The sequence below is a fragment of the Protopterus annectens genome, chromosome 4.part0, assembly GCF_019279795.1.
Source record: "Protopterus annectens isolate FY-2018-M chromosome 4.part0, PAN1.0, whole genome shotgun sequence".
NCBI lineage: Eukaryota > Metazoa > Chordata > Ceratodontiformes > Protopteridae > Protopterus > Protopterus annectens.
Window position 1 is genome coordinate 694046779 of NC_056733.1, and position 25898 is coordinate 694072676.

The 25898-nt window shown below is 40.0% G+C and overlaps 1 protein-coding gene across 1 annotated transcript in view; it reads left to right on the plus strand.

The window, feature by feature from the left end:
* ORAI1 (ORAI calcium release-activated calcium modulator 1) overlaps nt 1-25491 on the plus strand; it is a 211501-nt gene extending 186010 nt beyond the window's left edge. The window contains exon 2 of the mRNA XM_044068659.1: nt 24633-25491. Coding sequence (XP_043924594.1) covers nt 24633-25196 — 564 coding nt within the window. The 3' untranslated portion in view covers nt 25197-25491. The remainder of the gene's footprint in view (nt 1-24632) is intronic.
* Nucleotides 25492-25898: the final 407 nt, after the last annotated feature.

Below are 25898 nucleotides of genomic sequence, written 5' to 3' on the forward strand. Positions count from 1 at the left end.
GAGAACTTTAATACACATCCAATAACTATTTCAAATCATGCATAAGTAATTACCAAGATAAAAATACAGAGAAGTGAAGCAAAGATGAGACACTGGCACTTCTATACCCATCTGTTAAAAGCACAAATTTAAGGAATGGGTAGTGGAAATTATTGGGGAAGATGGAAAGTACTCCAGAAGTTACAGCTAGTGGGTGGGACACAATGAAAGTGGAGTTTAAAAGTAGGGTAGGAATAAAAGAAAGACATCTTGTTAAATAGTAAGAATTGTTTAGAGGGGCCAACAAAGGTTAAAGTATTACAAAATAAGGGGAATCCCTTAGAATAAGACGAGGTGCAATTGCAGAGTGCTAAAGGGAAAATAAGGGAGTACCCGGATAATATGCGTGAGTTCAAAAACATTGCTGTTGAGCAACTTTTTTTTTTTTTTTAACTCCAGAGCACAAAAAGTTTTGGCACAAAGACCTAGGCAACTGAAAGTAGAAAGGGTTCTTGCCAAACTAAAAAGAAAAATAACTAGAGATCCTTTACAAGAAATGAACTGATCCAAAGATCTGAAAGATTTAGTTCTGTCAATATTGTACCCGAGTTGTCTGTGGACATCCAAGGTATGGAGTATCCTTTTCTGTCTCTCATTTTTAGGTTCAGGAAAGAAAACAAAAAGGTGGATGGCTTGGCTTAAAGTAAACTTGGGTACCACTTTAGGCATACAAGAAGGATTAGTTCTCAAAGAAACCTGGTCTCTGTGGAAAATGAGATATTTAACGCACCAAAAGAGCTTGCTACTCGGATACCTTTCTTGCAGAGGTCAAAGCAATCGGTAAGTGTTTTCCATATTAAGAACCTTAACCTAGCCAGGTTAACTGGTTCAAATGGAGCAAGTGTTAGCATCTCTAACACAAATTTAAGATTCCAATGAGGGGCAGCCATTTTTATTGGAGGCCTGTTGTGCAAAACCCCTTTCAAAAACTTAACATCTATATTGAGTTATCACTTGTTATATAGACAAACTTACATACGTATTTCAACCATATTAACAGGTTCATATTCACAAACATTATAGAATATATAACAATGAATGTGATGTATAATGTAGGTAAAAATTACAAAAACAATTTAATTCCTGACCCATCTTTCATGGTTTTCTCCAGAGCTGACTAGCCCCCCCCCCCCAGCTGTTTGTCTTTTCTTCAAGAGTTTGTGTCTCTAATCTTCCACGCCCCTTTGGTGGCCTCTTCCTATAGGTGTATGTGGTCTTCATGGAGCCTGTCAGAAGCCGACATTGACAGGAGGATGAGTAATTTTGAGGATCCAGCTGGGGGCACTTCCTGCACCTTTTTGTTCCGACAACGCCTCTTCTAGTTTATCCTTCTCTAGTCCAACCTTCCTGATTGGGTGATAGTTTCCCATGGGATGCATTTGTCCAAGGTTTTCCTTGGTCGGCTTCAACTCCCCGACAACATCAAATCTCAAGGGGTCTTTGAGCCAAGAGACTGGCATCTGTGCGTAGGCATCTGAGTTGACTCTGAGACTTGGAGATCCATCTGTCTTCCTGGAGGCATCAGCTCTGGACAGGTTGGATACAATGTCTGTCTTGGATTGGATCTCAAGAGGTACCTTTTTTCAGGTTTCTTGGATCCTAGGGATCCTGCTTTGGGTGTGCTTTCGACCTCTGCCTTAGTGGCTTTCAAGAGGGTTCTCGCTAGGTCTAGAGAAGTCTCCTGCTTGGCTGCATCTGATCCTCTTTGGTTTCAGTGGTCCCCTCTTTCTTTCATTCTGTTTGACAGGGACAGTCTGTTCCTTAGGTCTTGAGGAAACTTGTGAGGCTAGTTCCCCTTCTGCTTCTGAACCTTCCCACGTAGAGGCATAGGAAGCATTGCTGCAAGAGGGTGGCATCTGGTCTCCCCTAGGAATCCTTCACTGAAGATGTTGATTTTGTGGAATGGGAGGGTTCCCCAAGATCTTCTTTGGAAGATGACTTCTTTGAAGACTTACTGGAATTATTCAGACAGTGAGGGGGATGCTCCACCAACGCACTCAACCAAGAGGAATCTTTATCCCTTAGGGATTTTGGAGCTGACTCTCTACTCCAAGGGTCTTGTAGCCTTTTTCTTGACAAATGTTTTCAGTACTGATGAGCTCCTTGATTTGGTGTCTTAATAGGCGTGGAAGGAGGTGGATATGGTGAGGCCTATACCACAAAAACCTAATAAGATCTCAGTTTCCCCAAGAGATGGACCACACTGGAGCAGAGGTACCACTATAGATACCATTCTGATTGCATAGGCTAGTAAGAAGGAGCTGTCTGAAGAGACCTTGATTGTGCATTCCCCCAAGAAGGAGTCTTAAGGCCTTGGACAGGTGTAGAAAGTGAACTTCTGCTTTAGCAAAATTTACATTGTGTTCACTGAATTATTTGGCTCACTTAACCAGATTCCAGAGAGACTTGACTAAGGGACTCTCCAAGCCTCTCTCTGTTGCCTTGCCTTCAGAGGCAAACCAGACAATGGTTTCCCATCTGGCTACCCTGCAATCCATGTCAAATATGTCCATGTGTCTTCTTTCTAATGTGGCTGATGGCACTTTCAGAGCAGCAGACACCAGTATCGGTCTGCGTTGCTGCACTTGGATGTGTCTTTGTAATTGTGCAGAGAGCTTCGAGATGTCCTTTTTGAATGCCCAATATGACAGAACCACTATGTTTGGACCTAAAGTTTAAAATAAAAATGCTTACCAGAAGTGAACAAGAAGGCAAAACCCTGTCTGCTGTGGGTATCTCTTTTCACCTTTCAAAAGACATTCCTGGAACCAAAAGGGTGGCAAGAGACAAATCCCAAGGCTTTGCTCCTGATAGTTTGGGAGATAAACATGTGGGACAGTGGGGTGGGGGTTGGGGGCAATTACAATGAACGTCACTCTTGTGTTAGGGGTGGCCCACAGAACCAAGTGTTTCATAGCCTTTTTGCTGACAAATGCTTTCAGTACTCCTGAAAAGTTGCCTGACTGCCACACACTGGCGGTGCTTATCTCTGTACTCAAGTCTGGTTTAACATCGTAAAAGATACTTGGGCACAGAGAATCATAACCAGTGGCTATGTTAATCCCATTTTCCCAGCCATAAAACAAGCAAAGGAAACTTCCTAATGTTCCACCCAGTCAAAGGAAGGCAGCGGCCTAAAAAAATCAGTCATCTGGGAGGTTCCACCAGGCCAGCAAGGGTTCAGAGTCTACTCTAGATTATTTTTGCTTTCAGAGAAAAACTGACTGGAGGCCTATATTGGATTTCAGTCATCTGAACCAGTTGTAAAACGGACAAGAAATTCCAGGTGGTCACGGTTCAGTTCCTTTGGCCTCTGTTGCGGAAGGACGATTGGATGTGCTTTGTGGACCTGCAGGATGAGTACTGCCACATCAAGATAGTGAGGTAGTCCAGGAGGTTTCTCAACTTTCTGCTGGGAGCTAGTCACTTTCAGTTCAAGGCACTCCTCTTTGGTTTCACCGGCAGCACCCCCCCCCCCCCCCAAGTGTTCACCAGATGCATGGTAGTGGTTGCATCTCCTCTCAGACTGCAGGGACTCCTTGCTCTAGTTCTGCCACCAGTCAGGAATCGCAATCAACATGGAGATATAAAAGTTGATTCCAGTCTAGATGATGATGATGATGTAGTTCATAGGATGCCATCTGGATACCAGGTCTTAAATTTGCCAAAGTCCACAGTCTTTTTCTGTTCTCCAGCAGGCATCTGAAGTTCTGTCATATTTGAAACTCCCGGCGGAATCCATTTTTTCAGTTTGGTTCGATGACTGCGTCTGTGACTGTGGTCCCTTGTGACAGGTTTTACATGAGGGGGCTGCAGTGGACTCTGTCTAATGTGCTGTGTCAACCCATGCAGTTTCCAAACAATCCTCCATCATGGCCACAGTTACCACCGATGCTTCCTTCTTTGGTTGGGGGGCATTTTGAAGGGAAGACTGTCCAAGGCATGTGGATATTGACCATGGCCAAGCTTCACATCAGTGTGCTGGAGAAGCGGGCAGTCTTTGTAGTATTGCAGGCCTTTCAGGACCCCCACATTGGTGTCATCATGATTCAGAAGGACAATATGTATGTAGTCTGGTACAACAATCAAGGGAGAACTCTTGTATATTCACGGTGTCAGAAAGCCATGAAGGTGTGGTAATTTGGAGACTGCATCCCAACATTTTCTTGTGGCAGTGCACATCCTGGGGAAGTAGTGTGTTGCTGGACAAACTGAGCAGGTCCATTCTTCTGCCTCTGTAGTGGTCCTTCAATCAATAGCTACCAAGATCTTCAGCTGCTTTGGCCAGCCTCGCTGTTATCTTTTTTTGCTACCCCTCCCAAACCCTCCCAACATCACGTACAGCAACTTTTTTTGGCATGATACCTCAGGAGGGATAGTCACCAAGGGATGCTCTGATCCACACTTGGCCCCAAGCCTCCTGTCCACTTTTCCACCCTTTCCTCTCGTATCAAACTTTATCCAGAAAGCAATTTGGTGCAAGGTGAAAGAAATACTCGTCTCTCCACTTTTGATCTTAACAAATACAGTTCATTTTTTTCTGTGGCCTCATCTGATACACCCTCACTTGGGTATTGGACCCCTCTTCGACATGGTTTCTCACCCATCTGGCCAGCTTCATCTGGACATCAAAGCCGTAAAACTGATTGGCTTATCTTCTTTTAGTACTGGTCAGAAATTTCAGGCTTTCTTCCTCTGTGCTCCATATGCTACCTTCCTCCCAACAAACAGCTGATAGAAAAGTCTATAAAAATAAGTAGGAAAGTTCTCTATTTGAGCTTCTTACAAGGGTCTAGATTCTTTCCTCAGCTTCCCAATCTTCTTTTTTGGATTTTTTGTTTGGCAAATTTGTTTCATGGGAGTGTGACTTTTTCCACCATTGAAGTCCAGCTGGCAGCTATTTCCAATTTTCATTTGGGAAAGAATCTTACTCCTATTTTGTTGAAAATATCCAATACTTTTTAAAAGGGGATTTCCTCCATAGACCAAGAGTAAGAAATCCTGTTCCCCCTTATGATATTACTATTTTGCTTCAGGCCCTAACCAGGCCCCATTATTTTTATTTATTTATTTATTTTTTTAAAGAATTTCAGAGCTACAGGCTTTGTCATGTAAGCTGCCATATCTAATTTTTCTCAAGGATAGGGTTTCACTCCAAATCAGTCCTAACGCGTTTCCTAAGGTGACCTGGGAATCTACTCTAAAGCAGACAATTAATTTGCCTGTTTTCTTTGCTTATCTTTTGAACAAAGGAGAATATGCAATGAATTTGTTGGATGTTCACCTTGCAATTTTATTTACATCGCACTAAGAATTTCAGGAAATCTGATATTCTTTATCCTTTAATAAGGCTAAATTGGGAGATGGTGTTTCAGAGATCACACTATCCAAGTAGTTGTCCAGTTGTATTTCTTTTGTTTACAAAGCCAAGGGATTGTCCTTGCCTCACAGACCTAAAGGTCACTCATCTTCTTTGCTAGAGTGCCCATTGATGACATTTTGTGCTGCTTCTACTTGGCCTACTGTTCATAGCATTGTTTTCTTAACAAGCTGGAAATGCAATCTAAGCCCCGGGCATTGTTTGGCTCCCCGTTCTCATGTGTATTCCTCCATGATGCCGCCCAGTGGTAGTAGCTGGGGACTCTGTCCCATTAGTTGGTACAGACAGAAAAGACAGCATCGGATTTGAAAGTTGTGTACTTATCATAATGCTAGACCCATGTTGTCTTCTTCAGTCTCTCAACCTTCCCACCATTGGAATGAAGAGGCTAGAGACCGCCCTTGCCCGAAAGGGGACATATGAGCCCTAAGTGCTGATGGTTGGCTGGCATCCAAAACAAAAATATACATCATGCTTTACTTAATCCTTTTTGCCACTGCTGTGACTCCTTTTTATAAGAAATATGCTTTAGATACCAGGAAAAGCCAAAAGACAAAGAACAACATGCTTTAGAACAAATTCCATAGAGGCAAAAGTTCAAATCTGAGTGTCTTTGTATTTTCCTCTTGACATCCAGACATGCACTGTCAAGCAACTTGAAAGCCAAAACTGTAGCTTGGAGTGATACCCGCGCTTTTTTTTCCATATGGGTTATACCTCTGTTAAGCTTAACAGTTTAGTCTACATTCGGTTACAGTAACACTGTTAAATATATATTCCTCATAGTAGTGGTCTTTTCTGTTTGAACGTGGCAAGTACTATAATCATTTTGATGTCCTTCAAGGATGCATCTGCAGTCCTTACAAATGGGTTGTCCTGTCGTCAGGCAGCCCTTCGGTCGGCCGGATTCCAAAGTCTGGGTCTGGCCTCGGCTGGTGTCGCACTTCACCCGACGTCATAGCTGCAGTTATTCGGGTATAAAGGCATCAGCCGACGCCATTTTCCTCAGTCTTTCTTGCCGCGTGGCACCCGAAGCAGAAGCTGTTCGCAAGTGCCGGTCGGTCAGATCCAGAGATTACTACTACCGAATACTACTTCAAAGACTTCTAAAAAGCTAAGTACCCCGTTGGGGACTCTTTCTTGCCTCAGCCGATGTCAGAGAAAGTGAATAACTGTTTATCTTGTGGGAAACAAATACCTCATAAAGATTTCCACTCCTACTGTATACATTGTTTAGGCCCAGACCACGACGTAGCAGCTTGTCTAGCCTGCGCTTCTTTTAACCGACGGACGCTTAGACGTCGGTCGGAGTTTGCTGAACAAATTTTCGGCTCTGATTTTGCCTATATTATGCCGTCGGATCCTCCGACAACGCAAATTTCCAAAAAACGAAAAGAAGACACTCGCGGTCCGCGGTCTCGGCCGAAACCGCGATTAAGCACACCGCGAGTGTCTCGGTTTCGGCCGAAACCGAGCAAGCGGTTCTTTCTCCAGCCAAAACCTTGCCTTCTACCGAGGCCTCCTCTAACCTGGTAGAATCTGCTTCTGAAATCCAGCCTTCTGTTGCGGTTTCTCAGGAATTATCAGACACAATTCCCCTGGATATTTCAACCCCTGCACGTGGAGCTGCTAGGCCTCCTGCAGCCATGTCTATCAAGGCCTTTGCCAGGGCTAAAGCAGCCAAAGCTTCCAAAACTGTGCCTGCCAAACCCCCCTCACACAGGCCCAGCACTAGCTCTCATATGCTATCTTTGGCTGAGGATTTAATTTCTTTAATTCGTGGATCCCAGCCTCATCCAGACAGGTCCTCTCTCCCACCTCCAGAAAAGAGACCTAGAGCAGAGCCCCCTGAACCAGTATCCACTGATGGTTCCTCTGATGAATCAGAACATACAGACCTTCCTGAGGCTTCTTATTCTCCTTACGAAGACTCTGATGCTGAAGAGTCCATTCCTTCAGCCTCTCCACCTGAGGAATTTTCCTTTGGGGAAACCTTGCATGCTATGAGGGAACAATTTCAGTGGCAGGGCCAAGATTTCTCAGACTCCAGAAAAAGGCTTTGAACCTTTCTACATTTGCCACAACATAGGCCTTTAGATGTACCTCCAGTTCTTTCTGTTGTAGATGATGCATTTAATGATGCTTGCACTGCTCCTGATTCATTGCCTCCGGCTCCTGCTAAGCCCGATAGGTTCTGCAGGGTCCCGGACACTCATCACCATTTATACAAGGCTCCTTTTGCAGATCCAGAGACCATCGCCCAGGGCCCTAAAGCTGTAGCTGCTACTTCTACTAAAAACCCCCCTCTGAAAGGGAATCCAGGTCCTTAGAGAGATGGGGTAAAAAAGTTTACACTTCTGCTACCTTGTCAGCTAGGGCTTTAAACTGCCAATTTCATATGATTCAATATCAAGAGTTTATGCTTGACCAGTTAACTAAAAAGCTTTCCTCTGAAGAATCTTTAGATAAAAAATATGTTCAGGAAATGGTACATAACATACAGCAGGTTAGTAACCATTCTTTAAAATGTGGCTATGATGCACTGGAGGCTTCCTTTAGATCAGCCATGACTGGCACAGTTATCGGGAGACATGCATGGTTGAAAGAACAGGCATTACCAGACCATGTCAAATCAAAGCTTTTGGATGCACCCATGGACAAGGTCAATTTATTTGGTTCCCCTGCTCAGCAGGTGCTAAAGATGGAAGAGAAGGCGAAATCTGTACAAACGGTGAAAGATTTCTTACAGGTTCAACCTCCAAGGTTTAGCAGGAACTGGCCCTCCAAGTATTGGTCCTTTCCGGACTCCTCTAAGCCTCAGAGGGGCAGGAATAGGCGTTCAAGAGGCAGAAACCAATCCAGGGGTGCCTACAGGGGGCGCCAATGGCAAGGTAACAACCAGCGAGGCACGGACGCAGCCACCACCTCTACAACAACTCAATCACAGTGACTTGACAGTGGCACCGCCTACCAGGGAACAACTAGAAGCACCCTTAGGCGGAAAACTAACCTTATTCTCAAAAAACTGGCATTGCATCACAAGGGAAAAATGGATTTTGCAAACTATAGACCAAGGGTACAGGTTCCATTTCCATACTCTACCAGGGAAGAGAGGAATGCCAAACCTACCACCTACTCAAAGGACAGAAGCTCTAAAACAAATATCTCAGCTATTAAGAATGAGAGCTGTGGAAAAGGTACCATCTATGGAGCAAGGAAAGGGATTTTACTCCAGACTCTTCCTGGTACCAAGAAAAGAAAACAAATGGAGACCCATTCTAGACCTGTCCGCTTTAAACACATTCCTTATTGTTCCAAAATTCAAAATGCTGACCCTACAGCAGCTTCTTCCCATGCTGGGCAAGGAGTCTTGGCTGGTAACTCTAGATCTCAAGGAGGCATACCTGCACGTCCCCATAAGACCAATTTGCAGAAGATACCTCAGATTTCTTGCAGGATCAGAGCATTATCAATTTTCAGCATTGCCCTTTGGCTTATCTACTGCGCCCAGAGTGTTCACGATCAGTAATTGCTCATTGCAGACTTCAGGGAATCCAAATTTATCCCTACCTGGACGACTGCCTGATTCAAGCGGACAACAAAAGCAAGCTAGCAGAAGACTTACAAAGAGTCATTTCCCTGCTGCAAGCCTTGGGATATACAGTCAATATAAAAAAGTCAAGGCTGATTCCATCCCAAAGAATAACCTTTCTGGGTGCAGAGCTGGACACATCAAAAACAAATGGCATTCCTAACTGCAGAAAAGAAAGGGCAACTACCTCTCTACTTCTTGGCATTAACAAAGCAGAACCACCTAACTGCAAGAAAAGTACTGCAAGCTCTAGGCTTCATGGCATCCTGCATAATTCTGGTCCCTCATGCCAGACTGCATATGAGAAAGCTACAGTGGTACCTAAGGAATTTGTGGTCCCAACACAAGCACAGCCTAGAAATCAAAATCCCAATAATCCCATGCCTGAAAAGTTCCTATGGTGGGCTCAGGCCTGCCAATCAAACACAGGGTTGCCCTTCTGCAACAGCCAACCAAGCCAAACCATCACGACAAATGCCTCAGACCTCGGTTGGGGGGCACACATGCAGGGCAAGTGCATACAAGGCTTATGGACTCAAGACCAGCTGCGCCTACACATAAATCTAAAGGAAATGCTGGCAGTAAAATTGGCAATCCAGTCATTCAGACCATTTCTCCAAGAAGGTCAGTTGATGATAAGGACAGACAACACCACAGTTATGTGGTACATCAACAAACAGGGAGGCACCCATTCATATCCTCTATGCCGGCTGGCACTGGACCTATGGGATGTGGCCCTGAGCTACAACATTCAGTTACAAGCAAATTTGTACCAGGAAAAGAAAACATTCTAGCAGACGATAAGCAGAACAACCACAGATGCCCACGAATGGATGCTTCATCCGGACATCTTCAAAGCCATCACAAGGAAATGGGGATTACCACAAATAGACTTGTTTGCATCCCCATTCAATCACCAGCTAAAGAAATTCTGCACAAGGACGTACCACCCACTTGCTTGGAAGGTGGACTCCCTATCCTTCAGTTGGAAAAACCTGACAGCATACGCATTTCCACCACTACCTTTGATGCACAAGGTGCTTCTGAAGATCAAAGAGGACCGTCCAAGGATCATTCTGATAGCTCCAGACTGGCCAAGACAACATTGGTACCCATTGCTGAGGAGCATGTCTCGGGAACAAATATGGACACTACCCCTGATCCCATTACTGTTAACACAGAACAACTACAACATCCTGCATCCAAATCTGAAAACTCTGCAGCTAACTGCCTGGAACATTACATAACAGCAATTAACCCAAATTTATCCCAAAGGGTTAAGGACATAATCCTGGAGGCTCGCAGACCTTCAACAAGAAAGAACTATGCAGCAAAATGGAAAAGATATCTCATTTGGAGTACTGCAAAGGGAGAAGATGTGGCTCTGGTAAACATGGCCAACATCTTGGAGTACTTGACAGAGCTCTTCCACACGGGCCTGTCCTATTCTTCCATCAAGATACATGCATCAGCTATTTCAGCACAATACAGCTTGGATCCTCCTGTCTTCTCTCATCCCCTGCTCAGACAGTTTCTGAGAGGAATTAAAAATGTAAAACCTCCCAGGAAACCACCATTGCCAGCATGGGACTTGAACTTTGTGCTAGAAAAATTGACACTTCCTCCTTTCGAGCCAGCAGCAACAGCAGAATTACAATACTTATCCTGGAAGACTGCTTTCCTGCTGGCAATAACTTCAGCAAGAAGGGTCTCTGAACTACAGGCATTAATGGCAGTGCAACCCTTCCTGATCTTCCATCAAGATAGAGTGTCCATGAGAACAAATCCTACATTTATGCCTAAGGTGGTATCCAGAGTATCATTAAATCAGGCTATCCACCTACCTACATTCTTTCCAAACCCACAAAACAGGGAGAAAAACTTTGCATACCTTGGATGTACACAGACAGTTACGCTACTACCTGGACAGGACTAAGTCCAACAGAAAACTGACCAGCTTCTGGTAGCATATGCCACAGGAAAGGAAGGAAAACCAATTTCAAAACAGACAATCTCCAAATGGATAGGAAATTGCATTAGATTTTGTTACTCCTACCATGGAAAGAAAACTCCTGAGAACATCAGGCCTCACTCCACAAGGGCGACAGCCACTACCACAGCCTTCTTACGAGGAGTGGCTACCAAGGACATTATAGAGGCTGCTACTTGGACCTCCGTGCATACATTTGCCAAGCATTACAATTTACCGTTATACTCTAGATCCCGAGCAGGTTTTGCCACTGCTGTTTTGCAAGGGATCCTAGCTACACCATAATCTCTACTCTTTCCTCCTCCCCTTGTTTAGCTATGGTATTCTACCCATTTGTAAGGACTGCAGATGCATCCTTGAAGGACATAGTACAGTTTTGTACCTACCATAAATGTAGATGTCCGATAGGAATGCATCTGCAGTCAGGATTACCCACCCGCCTTCCCCTCTGAGGTACTCCTAGGGTATTTGCCAGCCTTCAGCTAGCTTGGGGATCTATTATGGTGTATTTGTTTGTATATATGTACATACATGCTTATTTTTTGTGTTTGCTCTCTACTATTTGGAATCATTGGCATTTATCCAAATTTAGCCTTCCAAGAGGGCACCTGGCATCTGGGGCAAGAAACACTGAGGAAAATGGCGTTGGCTGATGCCTTTATACCCGAATAACTGCAGCTATGACGTCGGGTGAAGTGCGACACCAGCCGAGGCCAGACCCAGACTTTGGAATCCGGCCGACCGAAGGGCTGCCTGACGACAGGACAACCCATTTGTAAGGACTGCAGATGCATTCCTATCGGACATCTACATTTATGGTAGGTACAAAACTGTACTTTCTCGCCTGTTTATTGGCTCACTTCCTTGCCAGGCAGTTGCAGACTTTGTCCTCAACTCACCCCGAAACCCAAAGATGACTCCCATTTGGCTTTTTTTTTTTCTGAATCAGTATTTGTTACCATTTTTCAAGTTTTCAGGTCATTCTTCCAGCTTTCATCAAAAATAGGAGGCAGTTTCTAATTAGAAGCCATTTTCTGCTACTGTTTAAAAAAAAAAAAAAAAAAATCTGTGTGCCTTGGGATTTATTTGTTTTTGTTTCTGTCTTTGTTGACCAAGAAGGTTTGACTGGGCAGAGCCCATTTTTGGTGGGGGCCCGAGGAAAAGAGCTCCACCACAGTTCCTTTATATCAACAAGTGAATTTGAGATTTCTCTGAAAAAACTGTTTCATTTCTAATGAATATGGTAAAGTATTTACATCAACAGTTAAGTCTCTGCAGTTGTTGCATCTGTAAAATCTTGCAGAAATAAATGGGATTGATACTGCAGAAGGGAAAAACATTGTTGTAAAGTTTTTAGTGTTATTTAGTAAAGAAAGGTTTGCAAGGAATTTAAGATACAAGAGGAAGTAAGATACAAAACTGTGTAGGAAAGGAGATTTTTATTGCATAGGTTTGTAAAAAGTTCGAGATAGAATGAAGTAAGTTATAAAATTATGTAGAAGGGGTGATGGTATGCATTTTCCAGTAAGTTTAAGGAATGTTGTGTATTTTATACTTTTTTTTTTTTTTTTTTTTTTTTTTTTTTTAGATGACATGTTCATTTTGTGGAAAAAATACAGTGGATGAGTTGAGTAAGTTTATTGAATATATAAATCAAACAGTAGCTTTTTTGAAATTTACCTTTACTGCAAGCTCTGAAAGTATAGTTTGGATGTTGAGTTATCTAAGGATAGTGAGAATTGTAGGCATGTTTTGAATATCCATAGGAAGCCTACATTTCCAAATTTGTGTTTACATTTCTCCAGCTGGCACCCATTACACTAAAAGAAGGCCGTAGTAAAAGATCAGCTTGTACGACTGGATATGGATACGTCTGCAAAAGAATGTGACCATCTAGCTGAGATGTTTTTTCAAAGGGGTTACCCCAAAGAGTTTTTCTAAAATTAGGGATGAAGTGTGGAATAAGAGGAATAATGGTGAATTTGTTCCACATTTAGCATTGGGGGATGGTGCATCATTCAAAATCTGTGAAAGCTATCGTAATAGTAATAAATTATTTATAACTACTTATAATTTGTACAGTAAAGCTTTGAAAAGTGTGCACAAAAATTGGAACTTTTTCAGACTTGACGGTGGGGTTTTAGAAAAAGTGGGTGAACAGTCCCACTTTGTGTACAAGAAGGGTAGATCCTTTAAAAAAATTGCTTGAATCTAATAAGAGTAGTGGTAAGACTTGGTTATTGACAAATCACATGTTGAATTATAACAAACCAGGCGTGTTTAAGTGTGATAAATGTTCAATGTCCTTGTATTAAAAGAATGAGATTTTGGTCATTAATGGGATTAGTTATGCTATATGTTTCATAGCATATAAAAGGGCATTTTATATGTGAATTTAAGCAAGTGGTTTATGTTGCAATATGTGACTCATGCAAAGAGTTTTTATATAGGAAAGACTAAGGAGATTAAAGGAAAGAGTGTATGAACACTTGCTGGATATTAAGAAGAAGAAATTAACTAATGTCCTAAGCAACCATATATTAGATAATAGTGGACATAAGTCTGGGTTTGTTGTTTATAGAACAGGTGGTACAAAACCCTAGGGGGGGTGTTTATGAAGGAACATTTGGATAGAAAGTTTAATATGGCAATTAAGATTAAATGCCTTGAGCTCTCCAGGCCTTAATGAAGCCTACTCTATTAATTCTGTATTGAAACCTAAACAGTATTATGTTTAATGTTGATAAAAGTGGTATTATGGAAAGTGTTTTGAATTTTCAGGATATCATTCGTTTTAGTATAGTGTTTTTAACAGTATTTTATGGTTAATTGGTTAAGTTGTATATTTTGTCAAGTCATGTGGTAGGAATTTTGTATGTAATTTAGTTGTGATGAAGGTCTGTTGAATTGTAAGGAATGAAAGTGCTTAACTGATTAAGTGTACTTATTATTTTAAGTGCAGTGTGTTTACTTGAGCTGGTGTTGGTCGTTAGTGGAGTAATACAGGCATTTTGGTTATCTAGTTTGTGCTTCATTCCTGGTGAATTCCGCTAGTTGTTTGTGATGTCTTTGTCACATTGCTGTAAACTAGCAGTTTTTGATCGTCTGGGTCTTCAGTTTTTTAATTCTTTGGAAAAGCAGAATGGTTTGCCATAGTGAAGAGGTAAAACTGCAGGGAGGATTCTTCAACAAAGAAATGTTTTCTTGCGAGTTAAATGTGTCTGTGGTCATGACAGTCCACTCCCATAATTAAGTATCTTTAATTGTTGCTTGGCTGTGTTTGGCTATGTTGTACTTTTAGGAGAGTTGAATGGTTTTACTTTGAGTGTGAGTGGAAACATGATATGAACCAGGAAACAACACAATTAACTTTAGAAAACAGGTTGCAGAAATAAAATAAAATGCGAACACAACCAGACTAACAGGACATAAAACAGTTTTAATGTAGTCACAAATGCAGTTTAAGTGCTTTTGCTTTAAATGGGAGGACTGATGGGGACAAGATTAATATGAACACCCATACTGATGTTAACAATGCAACACACCAGAATGATGAAAATTACAGTTCTGCAATTTGCCTGGAATATAATAAGGATTATTCTGACATAAAGGAGATTATTAGTAGATACTAGGACTTATTTTGTCAGCTGCCTGGCATATTGGAGGCATTTAAGAAACCTTTGAGGTTCCCTTATAGGAAGGGACAATGTTTGAAAAACATTTACGAGAATAATAGAGTGCAGAATACATATAGGATTAATGGAAAGACTGGGCCGTACAAGTGTGGTAATTGTAAACTGTGTCCCTACATTAGTAATGTGGATGTTACACATTTAAAATAGTCATGGAAGAGATTTAGCAGTCCAGAGTTACTGTAATTGTAACAGTTTTGGGGTGATTTGTGTTGTAATTTGCTCATGTGGAGCCTTTTATATTGGTAAGTCTGAGAGGGCCTTTAAATGTATATATGAGCAGGTTTACGATATTAAACATGAAGGGGAAACTAACTATCTCTGGCCAAGCATGTTGGGGTGAGTGGTAATGGAGGATTTAAATTTTATGCATTGGAACAAGTGGTTAAAAGTGCTAGGGGTGGCCAGTGGAAAGACCTGCTGGAGTATCGATAATTGTACTGGCAGCTTTTACTACAAGCTAATAGACCCTCTGTCGCTGTTTTAAGATTGAGCTGCAAAATTATAATTTTTTAACAATTAACTTAAAAATACACAGTGTTTAAAAAATTAACATGTTTTCATGGTCTCATTGTGTATTTAAGTTTTTGTCATTGGTTTCAGTGGATTTTAATATTTTAGTTATGTGGTGCATAAGAAATGTGTGATGTTTCTTTAACACATAATGGATTGATTATTTTTGGAAGAGGACACTATATATACACATTCTATTTTGATGTGTATTGGTTCTGATGAAGTTCATGTAGATGGACGAAAGTGCTCAACCTTATTTTATATTTCTCAATAAGTGTGGTCGAGATTTCAGTAACCGAGCTAGTGCTGGAGTGCCATTCCGTGGTGTCTACAGGCACTGGTTTAAATGTTTTATTTCCTGCCTTAGCCGCATTATTTTTGGTTTTAATTTTTGCAAGTAGGCCTAAATTCTTTCCCACATTCCCAGAGTAGTAGATTGCACCCCCCCCCCCCCCCCACCCAACACATGCATTCATCCTTGCTACTTCTGTTAACCTTAAGACTGCTGTATCTCCAAGCAGGGTAATATCTGAGATACCACAACCTTGGGCTTGGTACATAGCCTATATCTAATACACCCAAATTAAAAATAACTTGGTAAACAGATATAACCAGGCTGTAATACAAAATGGGTTGTTTTATTTCGTTGAACAAAGTTATTGAGCGCTTTCGGCTATGCACAGCGTAGCCTTGAAGGCTATGCTGTGCATAGCTGAAAGTGCTTAATAACTTTGTTCAGCCAAATAAAACAACCCATGTTTTATTACAGCCTGGTTATATTGGTATATAGCCTTCCATGTTCACAATTCCAGCTCCATTATTCCAAGGACTGCAACTAAATACCTAAAAATGTTCATCAGGCGACCATCTGTTCTCTGACTGTTTAAGATGCCATTGCTTGCAGAGGTTACGACTTTCTCATATTGTCAGTTTTATGTTTGCTTCTTTTATTGACAGCAGAGAGCTATAGGAAGATAGAGACACTGACTGGACATTGTGGCTGATTCTGACAGAGTGCTCCTAATAGATGGAGAAGGAGAGGGAAATTGCTGTGCTTGTCATAATGTCTGGTGATATGGTACTGTTACTCCTGCCTACAAAACTGAAAATATGCAAGATTTAATGGCATGGTTAGTACTTCAGTAATCGTGCTTTTTTTGCAGGCAAAAGGCATCAATAAGTTTTAGTATTTATTCATTTACTTGCCCAGAGCAGGAAAAACAGAGTTGTTCATACATTTTTTTTTCTTGTGTAGTTGTGGTTTATTCTGTGCACATGCTCGACTGGCAAGACTTTCCTTTCCTGGGTTAAGAAACAGCCAGATTAATAGCTGTCCTAAAAGGGTAGTGGTGAAATTTCCATAGCCGACACAAAGTGCATTTTACAAAAAGCACTGTGACTTTTAAGGTTTGTTTTTGTGAGTATTGTTGCTATACCTTGGATACAGTTTGTGGGCTATCCCAAAAAAAAAAAGTGTATGTATGTATGTGTATATATATATATATATATATATATATATATATAATGTATGTGTGTATACATGTTACATACACACACATTATATATATAATGTGTCCACGGGCCTGTCCTATTCTTCCATCAAGATACATGCATCAGCTATTTCAGCACAATACAGCTTGGATCCTCCTGTCTTCTCTCATCCCCTGCTCAGACAGTTTCTGAGAGGAATTAAAAATGTAAAACCTCCCAGGAAACCACCATTGCCAGCATGGGACTTGAACTTTGTGCTAGAAAAATTGACACTTCCTCCTTTCGAGCCAGCAGCAACAGCAGAATTACAATACTTATCCTGGAAGACTGCTTTCCTGCTGGCAATAACTTCAGCAAGAAGGGTCTCTGAACTACAGGCATTAATGGCAGTGCAACCCTTCCTGATCTTCCATCAAGATAGAGTGTCCATGAGAACAAATCCTACATTTATGCCTAAGGTGGTATCCAGAGTATCATTAAATCAGGCTATCCACCTACCTACATTCTTTCCAAACCCACAAAACAGGGGAGAAAAACTTTTGCATACCTTGGATGTACACAGACAGTTGCGCTACTACCTGGACAGGACTAAGTCCAACAGAAAAACTGACCAGCTTCTGGTAGCATATGCCACAGGAAAGGAAGGAAAACCAATTTCAAAACAGACAATCTCCAAATGGATAGGAAATTGCATTAGATTTTGTTACTCCTACCATGGAAAGAAAACTCCTGAGAACATCAGGCCTCACTCCACAAGGGCGACAGCCACTACCACAGCCTTCTTACGAGGAGTGGCTACCAAGGACATTATAGAGGCTGCTACTTGGACCTCCGTGCATACATTTGCCAAGCATTACAATTTACCGTTATACTCTAGATCCCGAGCAGGTTTTGCCACTGCTGTTTTGCAAGGGATCCTAGCTACACCATAATCTCTACTCTTTCCTCCTCCCCTTGTTTAGCTATGGTATTCTACCCATTTGTAAGGACTGCAGATGCATCCTTGAAGGACATAGTACAGTTTTGTACCTACCATAAATGTAGATGTCCGATAGGAATGCATCTGCAGTCAGGATTACCCACCCGCCTTCCCCTCTGAGGTACTCCTAGGGTATTTGCCAGCCTTCAGCTAGCTTGGGGATCTATTATGGTGTATTTGTTTGTATATATGTACATACATGCTTATTTTTGTGTTTGCTCTCTACTATTTGGAATCATTGGCATTTATCCAAATTTAGCCTTCCAAGAGGGCACCTGGCATCTGGGGCAAGAAACACTGAGGAAAATGGCGTTGGCTGATGCCTTTATACCCGAATAACTGCAGCTATGACGTCGGGTGAAGTGCGACACCAGCCGAGGCCAGACCCAGACTTTGGAATCCGGCCGACCGAAGGGCTGCCTGGCGACAGGACAACCCATTTGTAAGGACTGCAGATGCATTCCTATCGGACATCTACATTTATGGTAGGTACAAAACTGTACTTTCGCCTGTTTATTGGCTCACTTCCTTGCCAGGCAGTTGCAGACTTTGTCCTCAACTCACCCCGAAACCCAAAGATGACTCCCATTTGGCTTTTTTTTTTTTCTGAATCAGTATTTGTTACCATTTTTCAAGTTTTCAGGTCATTCTTCCAGCTTTCATCAAAAATAGGAGGCAGTTTCTAATTAGAAGCCATTTTCTGCTACTGTTTAAAAAAAAAAAAAAAAAATCTGTGTGCCTTGGGATTTATTTGTTTTTGTTTCTGTCTTTGTTGACCAAGAAGGTTTGACTGGGCAGAGCCCATTTTTGGTGGGGGCCTGAGGAAAAGAGCTCCACCACAGTTCCTTTATATCAACAAGTGAATTTGAGATTTCTCTGAAAAAACTGTTTCATTTCTAATGAATATGGTAAAGTATTTACATCAACAGTTAAGTCTCTGCAGTTGTTGCATCTGTAAAATCTTGCAGAAATAAATGGGATTGATACTGCAGAAGGGAAAAACATTGTTGTAAAGTTTTTAGTGTTATTTAGTAAAGAAAGGTTTGCAAGGAATTTAAGATACAAGAGGAAGTAAGATACAAAACTGTGTAGGAAAGGAGATTTTTATTGCATAGGTTTGTAAAAAGTTTGAGATAGAATGAAGTAAGTTATAAAATTATGTAGAAGGGGTGATGGTATGCATTTTCCAGTAAGTTTAAGGAATGTTGTGTATTTTATACTTTTTTTTTTTTTTTTTTTTTTTTTTTTAAGATGACATGTTCATTTTGTGGAAAAAATACAGTGGATGAGTTGAGTAAGTTTATTGAATATATAAATCAAACAGTAGCTTTTTTGAAATTTACCTTTACTGCAAGCTCTGAAAGTATAGTTTGGATGTTGAGTTATCTAAGGATAGTGAGAATTGTAGGCATGTTTTGAATATCCATAGGAAGCCTACATTTCCAAATTTGTGTTTACATTTCTCCAGCTGGCACCCATTACACTAAAAGAAGGCCGTAGTAAAAGATCAGCTTGTACGACTGGATATGGATACGTCTGCAAAAGAATGTGACCATCTAGCTGAGATGTTTTTTCAAAGGGGTTACCCCAAAGAGTTTTTCTAAAATTAGGGATGAAGTGTGGAATAAGAGGAATAATGGTGAATTTGTTCCACATTTAGCATTGGGGGATGGTGCATCATTCAAAATCTGTGAAAGCTATCCTAATAGTAATAAATTATTTATAACTACTTATAATTTGTACAGTAAAGCTTTGAAAAGTGTGCACAAAAATTGGAACTTTTTCAGACTTGACGGTGGGGTTTTAGAAAAAGTGGGTGAACAGTCCCACTTTGTGTACAAGAAGGGTAGATCCTTTAAAAAAATTGCTTGAATCTAATAAGAGTAGTGGTAAGACTTGGTTATTGACAAATCACATGTTGAATTATAACAAACCAGGCGTGTTTAAGTGTGATAAATGTTCAATGTCCTTGTATTAAAATAATGAGATTTTGGTCATTAATGGGATTAGTTATGCTATATGTTTCATAGCATATAAAAGGGCATTTTATATGTGAATTTAAGCAAGTGGTTTATGTTGCAATATGTGACTCATGCAAAGAGTTTTTATATAGGAAAGACTAAGGAGATTAAAGGAAAGAGTGTATGAACACTTGCTGGATATTAAGAAGAAGAAATTAACTAATGTCCTAAGCAACCATATATTAGATAATAGTGGACATAAGTCTGGGTTTGTTGTTTATAGAACAGGTGGTACAAAACCCTAGGGGGGGTGTTTATGAAGGAACATTTGGATAGAAAGTTTAATATGGCAATTAAGATTAAATGCCTTGAGCTCTCCAGGCCTTAATGAAGCCTACTCTATTAATTCTGTATTGAAACCTAAACAGTATTATGTTTAATGTTGATAAAAGTGGTATTATGGAAAGTGTTTTTGAATTTTCAGGATATCATTCGTTTTAGTATAGTGTTTTTAACAGTATTTTATGGTTAATTGGTTAAGTTGTATATTTTGTCAAGTCATGTGGTAGGAATTTTGTATGTAATTTAGTTGTGATGAAGGTCTGTTGAATTGTAAGGAATGAAAGTGCTTAACTGATTAAGTGTACTTATTATTTTAAGTGCAGTGTGTTTACTTGAGCTGGTGTTGGTCGTTAATGGAGTAATACAGGCATTTTGGTTATCTAGTTTGTGCTTCATTCCTGGTCGGAATTCCGTTAGTTGTTTGTGATGTCTTTGTCACATTGCTGTAAACTAGCAGTTTTTGATCGTCTGGGTCTTCAGTTTTTTAATTCTTTGGAAAAGCAGAATGGTTTGCCATAGTGAAGAGGTAAAACTGCAGGGAGGATTCTTCAACAAAGAAATGTTTTCTTGCGAGTTAAATGTGTCTGTGGTCATGACAGTCCACTCCCATAATTAAGTATCTTTAATTGTTGCTTGGCTGTGTTTGGCTATGTTGTACTTTTAGGAGAGTTGAATGGTTTTACTTTGAGTGTGAGTGGAAACATGATATGAACCAGGAAACAACACAATTAACTTTAGAAAAACAGGTTGCAGAAATAAAATAAAATGCGAACACAACCAGACTAACAGGACATAAAACAGTTTTAATGTAGTCACAAATGCAGTTTAAGTGCTTTTGCTTTAAATGGGAGGACTGATGGGGACAAGATTAATATGAACACCCATACTGATGTTAACAATGCAACACACCAGAATGATGAAAATTACAGTTCTGCAATTTGCCTGGAATATAATAAGGATTATTCTGACATAAAGGAGATTATTAGTAGATACTAGGACTTATTTTGTCAGCTGCCTGGCATATTGGAGGCATTTAAGAAACCTTTGAGGTTCCCTTATAGGAAGGGACAATGTTTGAAAAACATTTACGAGAATAATAGAGTGCAGAATACATATAGGATTAATGGAAAGACTGGGCCGTACAAGTGTGGTAATTGTAAACTGTGTCCCTACATTAGTAATGTGGATGTTACACATTTAAAATAGTCATGGAAGAGATTTAGCAGCCCAGAGTTACTGTAATTGTAACAGTTTTGGGGTGATTTGTGTTGTAATTTGCTCATGTGGAGCCTTTTATATTGGTAAGTCTGAGAGGGCCTTTAAATGTATATATGAGCAGGTTTACGATATTAAACATGAAGGGGAAACTAACTATCTCTGGCCAAGCATGTTGGGGTGAGTGGTAATGGAGGATTTAAATTTTATGCATTGGAACAAGTGGTTAAAAGTGCTAGGGGTGGCCAGTGGAAAGACCTGCTGGAGTATCGATAATTGTACTGGCAGCTTTTACTACAAGCTAATATACCCTCTGTCGCTGTTTTAAGATTGAGCTGCAAAATTATAATTTTTTAACAATTGACTTAAAAATACACAGTGTTTAAAAAATTAACATGTTTTCATGGTCTCATTGTGTATTTAAGTTTTTGTCATTGGTTTCAGTGGATTTTAATATTTTAGTTATGTGGTGCATAAGAAATGTGTGATGTTTCTTTAACACATAATGGATTGATTATTTTTGGAAGAGGACACTATATATACACATTCTATTTTGATGTGTATTGGTTCTGATGAAGTTCATGTAGATGGACGAAAGTGCTCAACCTTATTTTATATTTCTCAATAAGTGTGGTCGAGATTTCAGTAACCGAGCTAGTGCTGGAGTGCCATTCCGTGGTGTCTACAGGCACTGGTTTAAATGTTTTATTTCCCTGCCTTAGCCGCATTATTTTTGGTTTTAATTTTTGCAAGTAGGCCTAAATTCTTTCCCACATTCCCAGAGTAGTAGATTGCACCCCCCCCCCCACCCACCCAACACATGCATTCATCCTTGCTACTTCTGTTAACCTTAAGACTGCTGTATCTCCAAGCAGGGGTAATATCTGAGATACCACAACCTTGGGCTTGGTACATAGCCTATATCTAATACACCCAAATTAAAAATAACTTGGTAAACAGATATAACCAGGCTGTAATACAAAATGGGTTGTTTTATTTCGTTGAACAAAGTTATTGAGCGCTTTCGGCTATGCACAGCGTAGCCTTGAAGGCTATGCTGTGCATAGCTGAAAGTGCTTAATAACTTTGTTCAGCCAAATAAAACAACCCATGTTTTATTACAGCCTGGTTATATTGGTATATAGCCTTCCATGTTCACAATTCCAGCTCCATTATTCCAAGGACTGCAACTAAATACCTAAAAATGTTCATCAGGCGACCATCTGTTCTCTGACTGTTTAAGATGCCATTGCTTGCAGAGGTTACGACTTTCTCATATTGTCAGTTTTATGTTTGCTTCTTTTATTGACAGCAGAGAGCTATAGGGAAGATAGAGACACTGACTGGACATTGTGGCTGATTCTGACAGAGTGCTCCTAATAGATGGAGAAGGAGAGGGAAATTGCTGTGCTTGTCATAATGTCTGGTGATATGGTACTGTTACTCCTGCCTACAAAACTGAAAGTATGCAAGATTTAATGGCATGGTTAGTACTTCGTGTAATCGTGCTTTTTTTGCAGGCAAAAGGCATCAATAAGTTTTAGTATTTATTCATTTACTTGCCCAGAGCAGGAAAAACAGAGTTGTTCATACATTTTTTTTTCTTGTGTAGTTGTGGTTTATTCTGTGCACATGCTCGACTGGCAAGACTTTCCTTTCCTGGGTTAAGAAACAGCCAGATTAATAGCTGTCCTAAAAGGGTAGTGGTGAAATTTCCATAGCCGACACAAAGTGCATTTTACAAAAAGCACTGTGACTTTTAAGGTTTGTTTTTGTGAGTATTGTTGCTATACCTTGGATACAGTTTGTGGGCTATCCCAAAAAAAAAAAGTGTATGTATGTATGTATATATATATATATATATATATATATATAATGTATGTGTGTATACATACATACACACACACATTATATATAATGTGTGTGTATATGTGTATATATATATATATATATATATATATATATATATATATGTGTGTGTGTGTATATATATATATATATATATATATATATATATATATATATGAGAGAGAGTTTCATTCATTTGCATGTCTAAACTTTGTTTTAGACAGGTGCTATAAATTGTCCTTGTACAGGCACAGTTTGGTATTTGAGTATGTGGTACATTGTGAATGGCTAAACATGCCTTTCCTTGTGTGCATCATCGCAATGCTTTAATTCCTCTGTAAAAGTTGAATGTCCTGTGATAATATCATGGAAGGAGGGCTGTTGTGTGAATACATCCATAGACATTTAATAGATGTACTACAATGCATGCTCAATGTCCCTTATTAATTCTATGGTCATGTTTACATGCTGGTCCTCTGATTTCATTGGAGGCAAATTAAGTATCATGTGGATGTTTCTTAAGAAAAGGATATGAAGCTCTTTTATATTAAAAAAACGTTGCACATTAAACAGGAGGGTTCCTGTCAAAAGATCAACTGGATAGAATGTTGAAACCCATATGGTCGAGGCCATATGATCAACAATTCAGTCCGTTGAACCATTCTGACTGAGATCATGCTACAGTAGGGATCAGAAAATTTGCCCTTTTCCCCACTGTAGTGTGATCTTGGAGTTGGTACATATAATTAGCAGGGAGTGTGGAGGGTGCAGGGGGCTTGCCCCCTGCAAAAGCATTTTTTTTCCTGTTGTATGGGGTGTTTGCTTTTTTTAAATTTTTTCGATAGTCTTTTTGGTAGATGTTGTGAATGTATTCATTACCTATCATTAGAATCCATTTTGGTGGGTAGCATCAGCTCTCTGTCTAAAAAGGTTGGAGAGTGATGCATGCTTCTGTTGTGCCCAGCTACCTTTATCACCCAACTGAGAATTGTTCTGTTTTTACCTTGATGACCTTTGAAGACAGAGTAGTTACTGTTAAGTGTACTATGACACCAGCTCTTTAAGGAGCACCTCTGTATCTGTTTTCTTTCCTTCCTTTACTTCAACCTGTCTCATCAGATGAACTTGAGGACTTGATTTTCTGCTGTAGGTTTATTTCACTTCTCTGGGACTCTGCTGTGGTCTTCCCAGTGTGGCAGGGTGGGATTCATTTGGGTAATAGGAGATGGGGACTGTGAGAAAGGGAGGAAATGGCTTCCTGTAATTGACTTATTGGTAATAACGTTGAAGGATGACTCTAGATTTAAAATCAACTCTGGCCAGCAGGTAAATTCAGATGACTTCAAAGATAATGTAACTTGTAGTCCTGTTTTAAGGTTAACATTTTCTTCAAGGTTAACATTTTCGTGACCATTAAATCGAGGAAGATCATTGCTTCATTTTGAAGCTATTTTTATAAATGTTATAAATTCCTAAGACAGAAAACTTTAGTGAATTAGTTGTGTGTGTGTGTGTGTGTGTGTGTGTGTGTGTGTGTTAAATATTGCATAGTACTAAAAATACCAATTTTAATATTTTATTTCTTTTCAGGTGGCAATGGTGGAAGTTCAGCTAGATGCAACTCACGATTACCCACCTGGACTTCTTATTGCTTTCAGTGCCTGCACTACTGTCCTTGTTGCAGTTCATCTCTTTGCTCTTATGATAAGCACCTGCATCTTGCCAAATATAGAGGCAGTCAGCAATGTACATAACCTCAATTCTGTGAAGGAATCGCCTCATGAACGTATGCACAGGCATATCGAACTTGCATGGGCTTTTTCTACAGTTATCGGAACTCTGTTGTTTCTTGCTGAAGTTGTTTTACTGTGCTGGGTCAAGTTTTTGCCACTGAGAAAGAACCAAAATGACAACTCAAACAGCACAAATGCTATTACACCAGGACAAGCAGCAGCCATTGCATCAACATCTATTATGGTTCCATTTGGACTGGTTTTCATAGTCTTTGCAGTTCATTTCTACAGGTCTTTGGTCAGTCATAAAACAGACAGACAGCTACAAGAGATTAAAGAACTTTCTGAATTTGCTAGACTGCAAAATCAACTTGATAACAGGGCAGAGGCTTTAGATACTCCAGGCTCACATTTTGCTTAAGGAGTTTGCTAAAGGAGTTTTTTAAAAAAATAGTTTTTAATGGGGTGCATCAATTTCTGCAGCAAACATCCAATGCATGAACTGGTTTAAACCGCTAAACTTGAAACCTTGGTTTATATGTATATGTGTACAATATTTATGTATATATGTAGAAAGAGAAATCTTTAACTCTTGTACAAAATAATGTGCCACACCATTGTTCTGTAGGGAGGGTGGGATCAGCAGTATGTTATAATGGCTCTGTAATTTTATTGGGGATGTTGAGATAAAAAAAAAAAATACTTTTTAACATCAAGGTTGTTGTCTTTTATGTAGATTTTTTCACTGATAGCCAAAAGGTATAGGAATGTGATGAAAAAACACTGAAAAATCACTGGATCAAGATGCATCCTGATTTCGTATAGATACAAAGCCAAAGTATTTAAAGGGAAAAGTCACAGTTTGCTTTCAACAATGCCTCATTTAAGAATTTAATTTCACATCACGTGCCAGCAGAAAGAACTGTGCAGCTTTGACTATAGAATCTGTTTCTGCTCACTTTCACTCTATTTGTTGTAGTAGCTACAAGTGCTGTCTTTGCATCTGCGTATCACTTCATTTAAGGTATATTTGAAAAATTGCATTTTTCAGGAGTTTTTTTTTTTTTTTTTTTTTTTGCTCTCAGATGACCTGTATTCCTGTGTTGTATTCCTCTGATCTCTA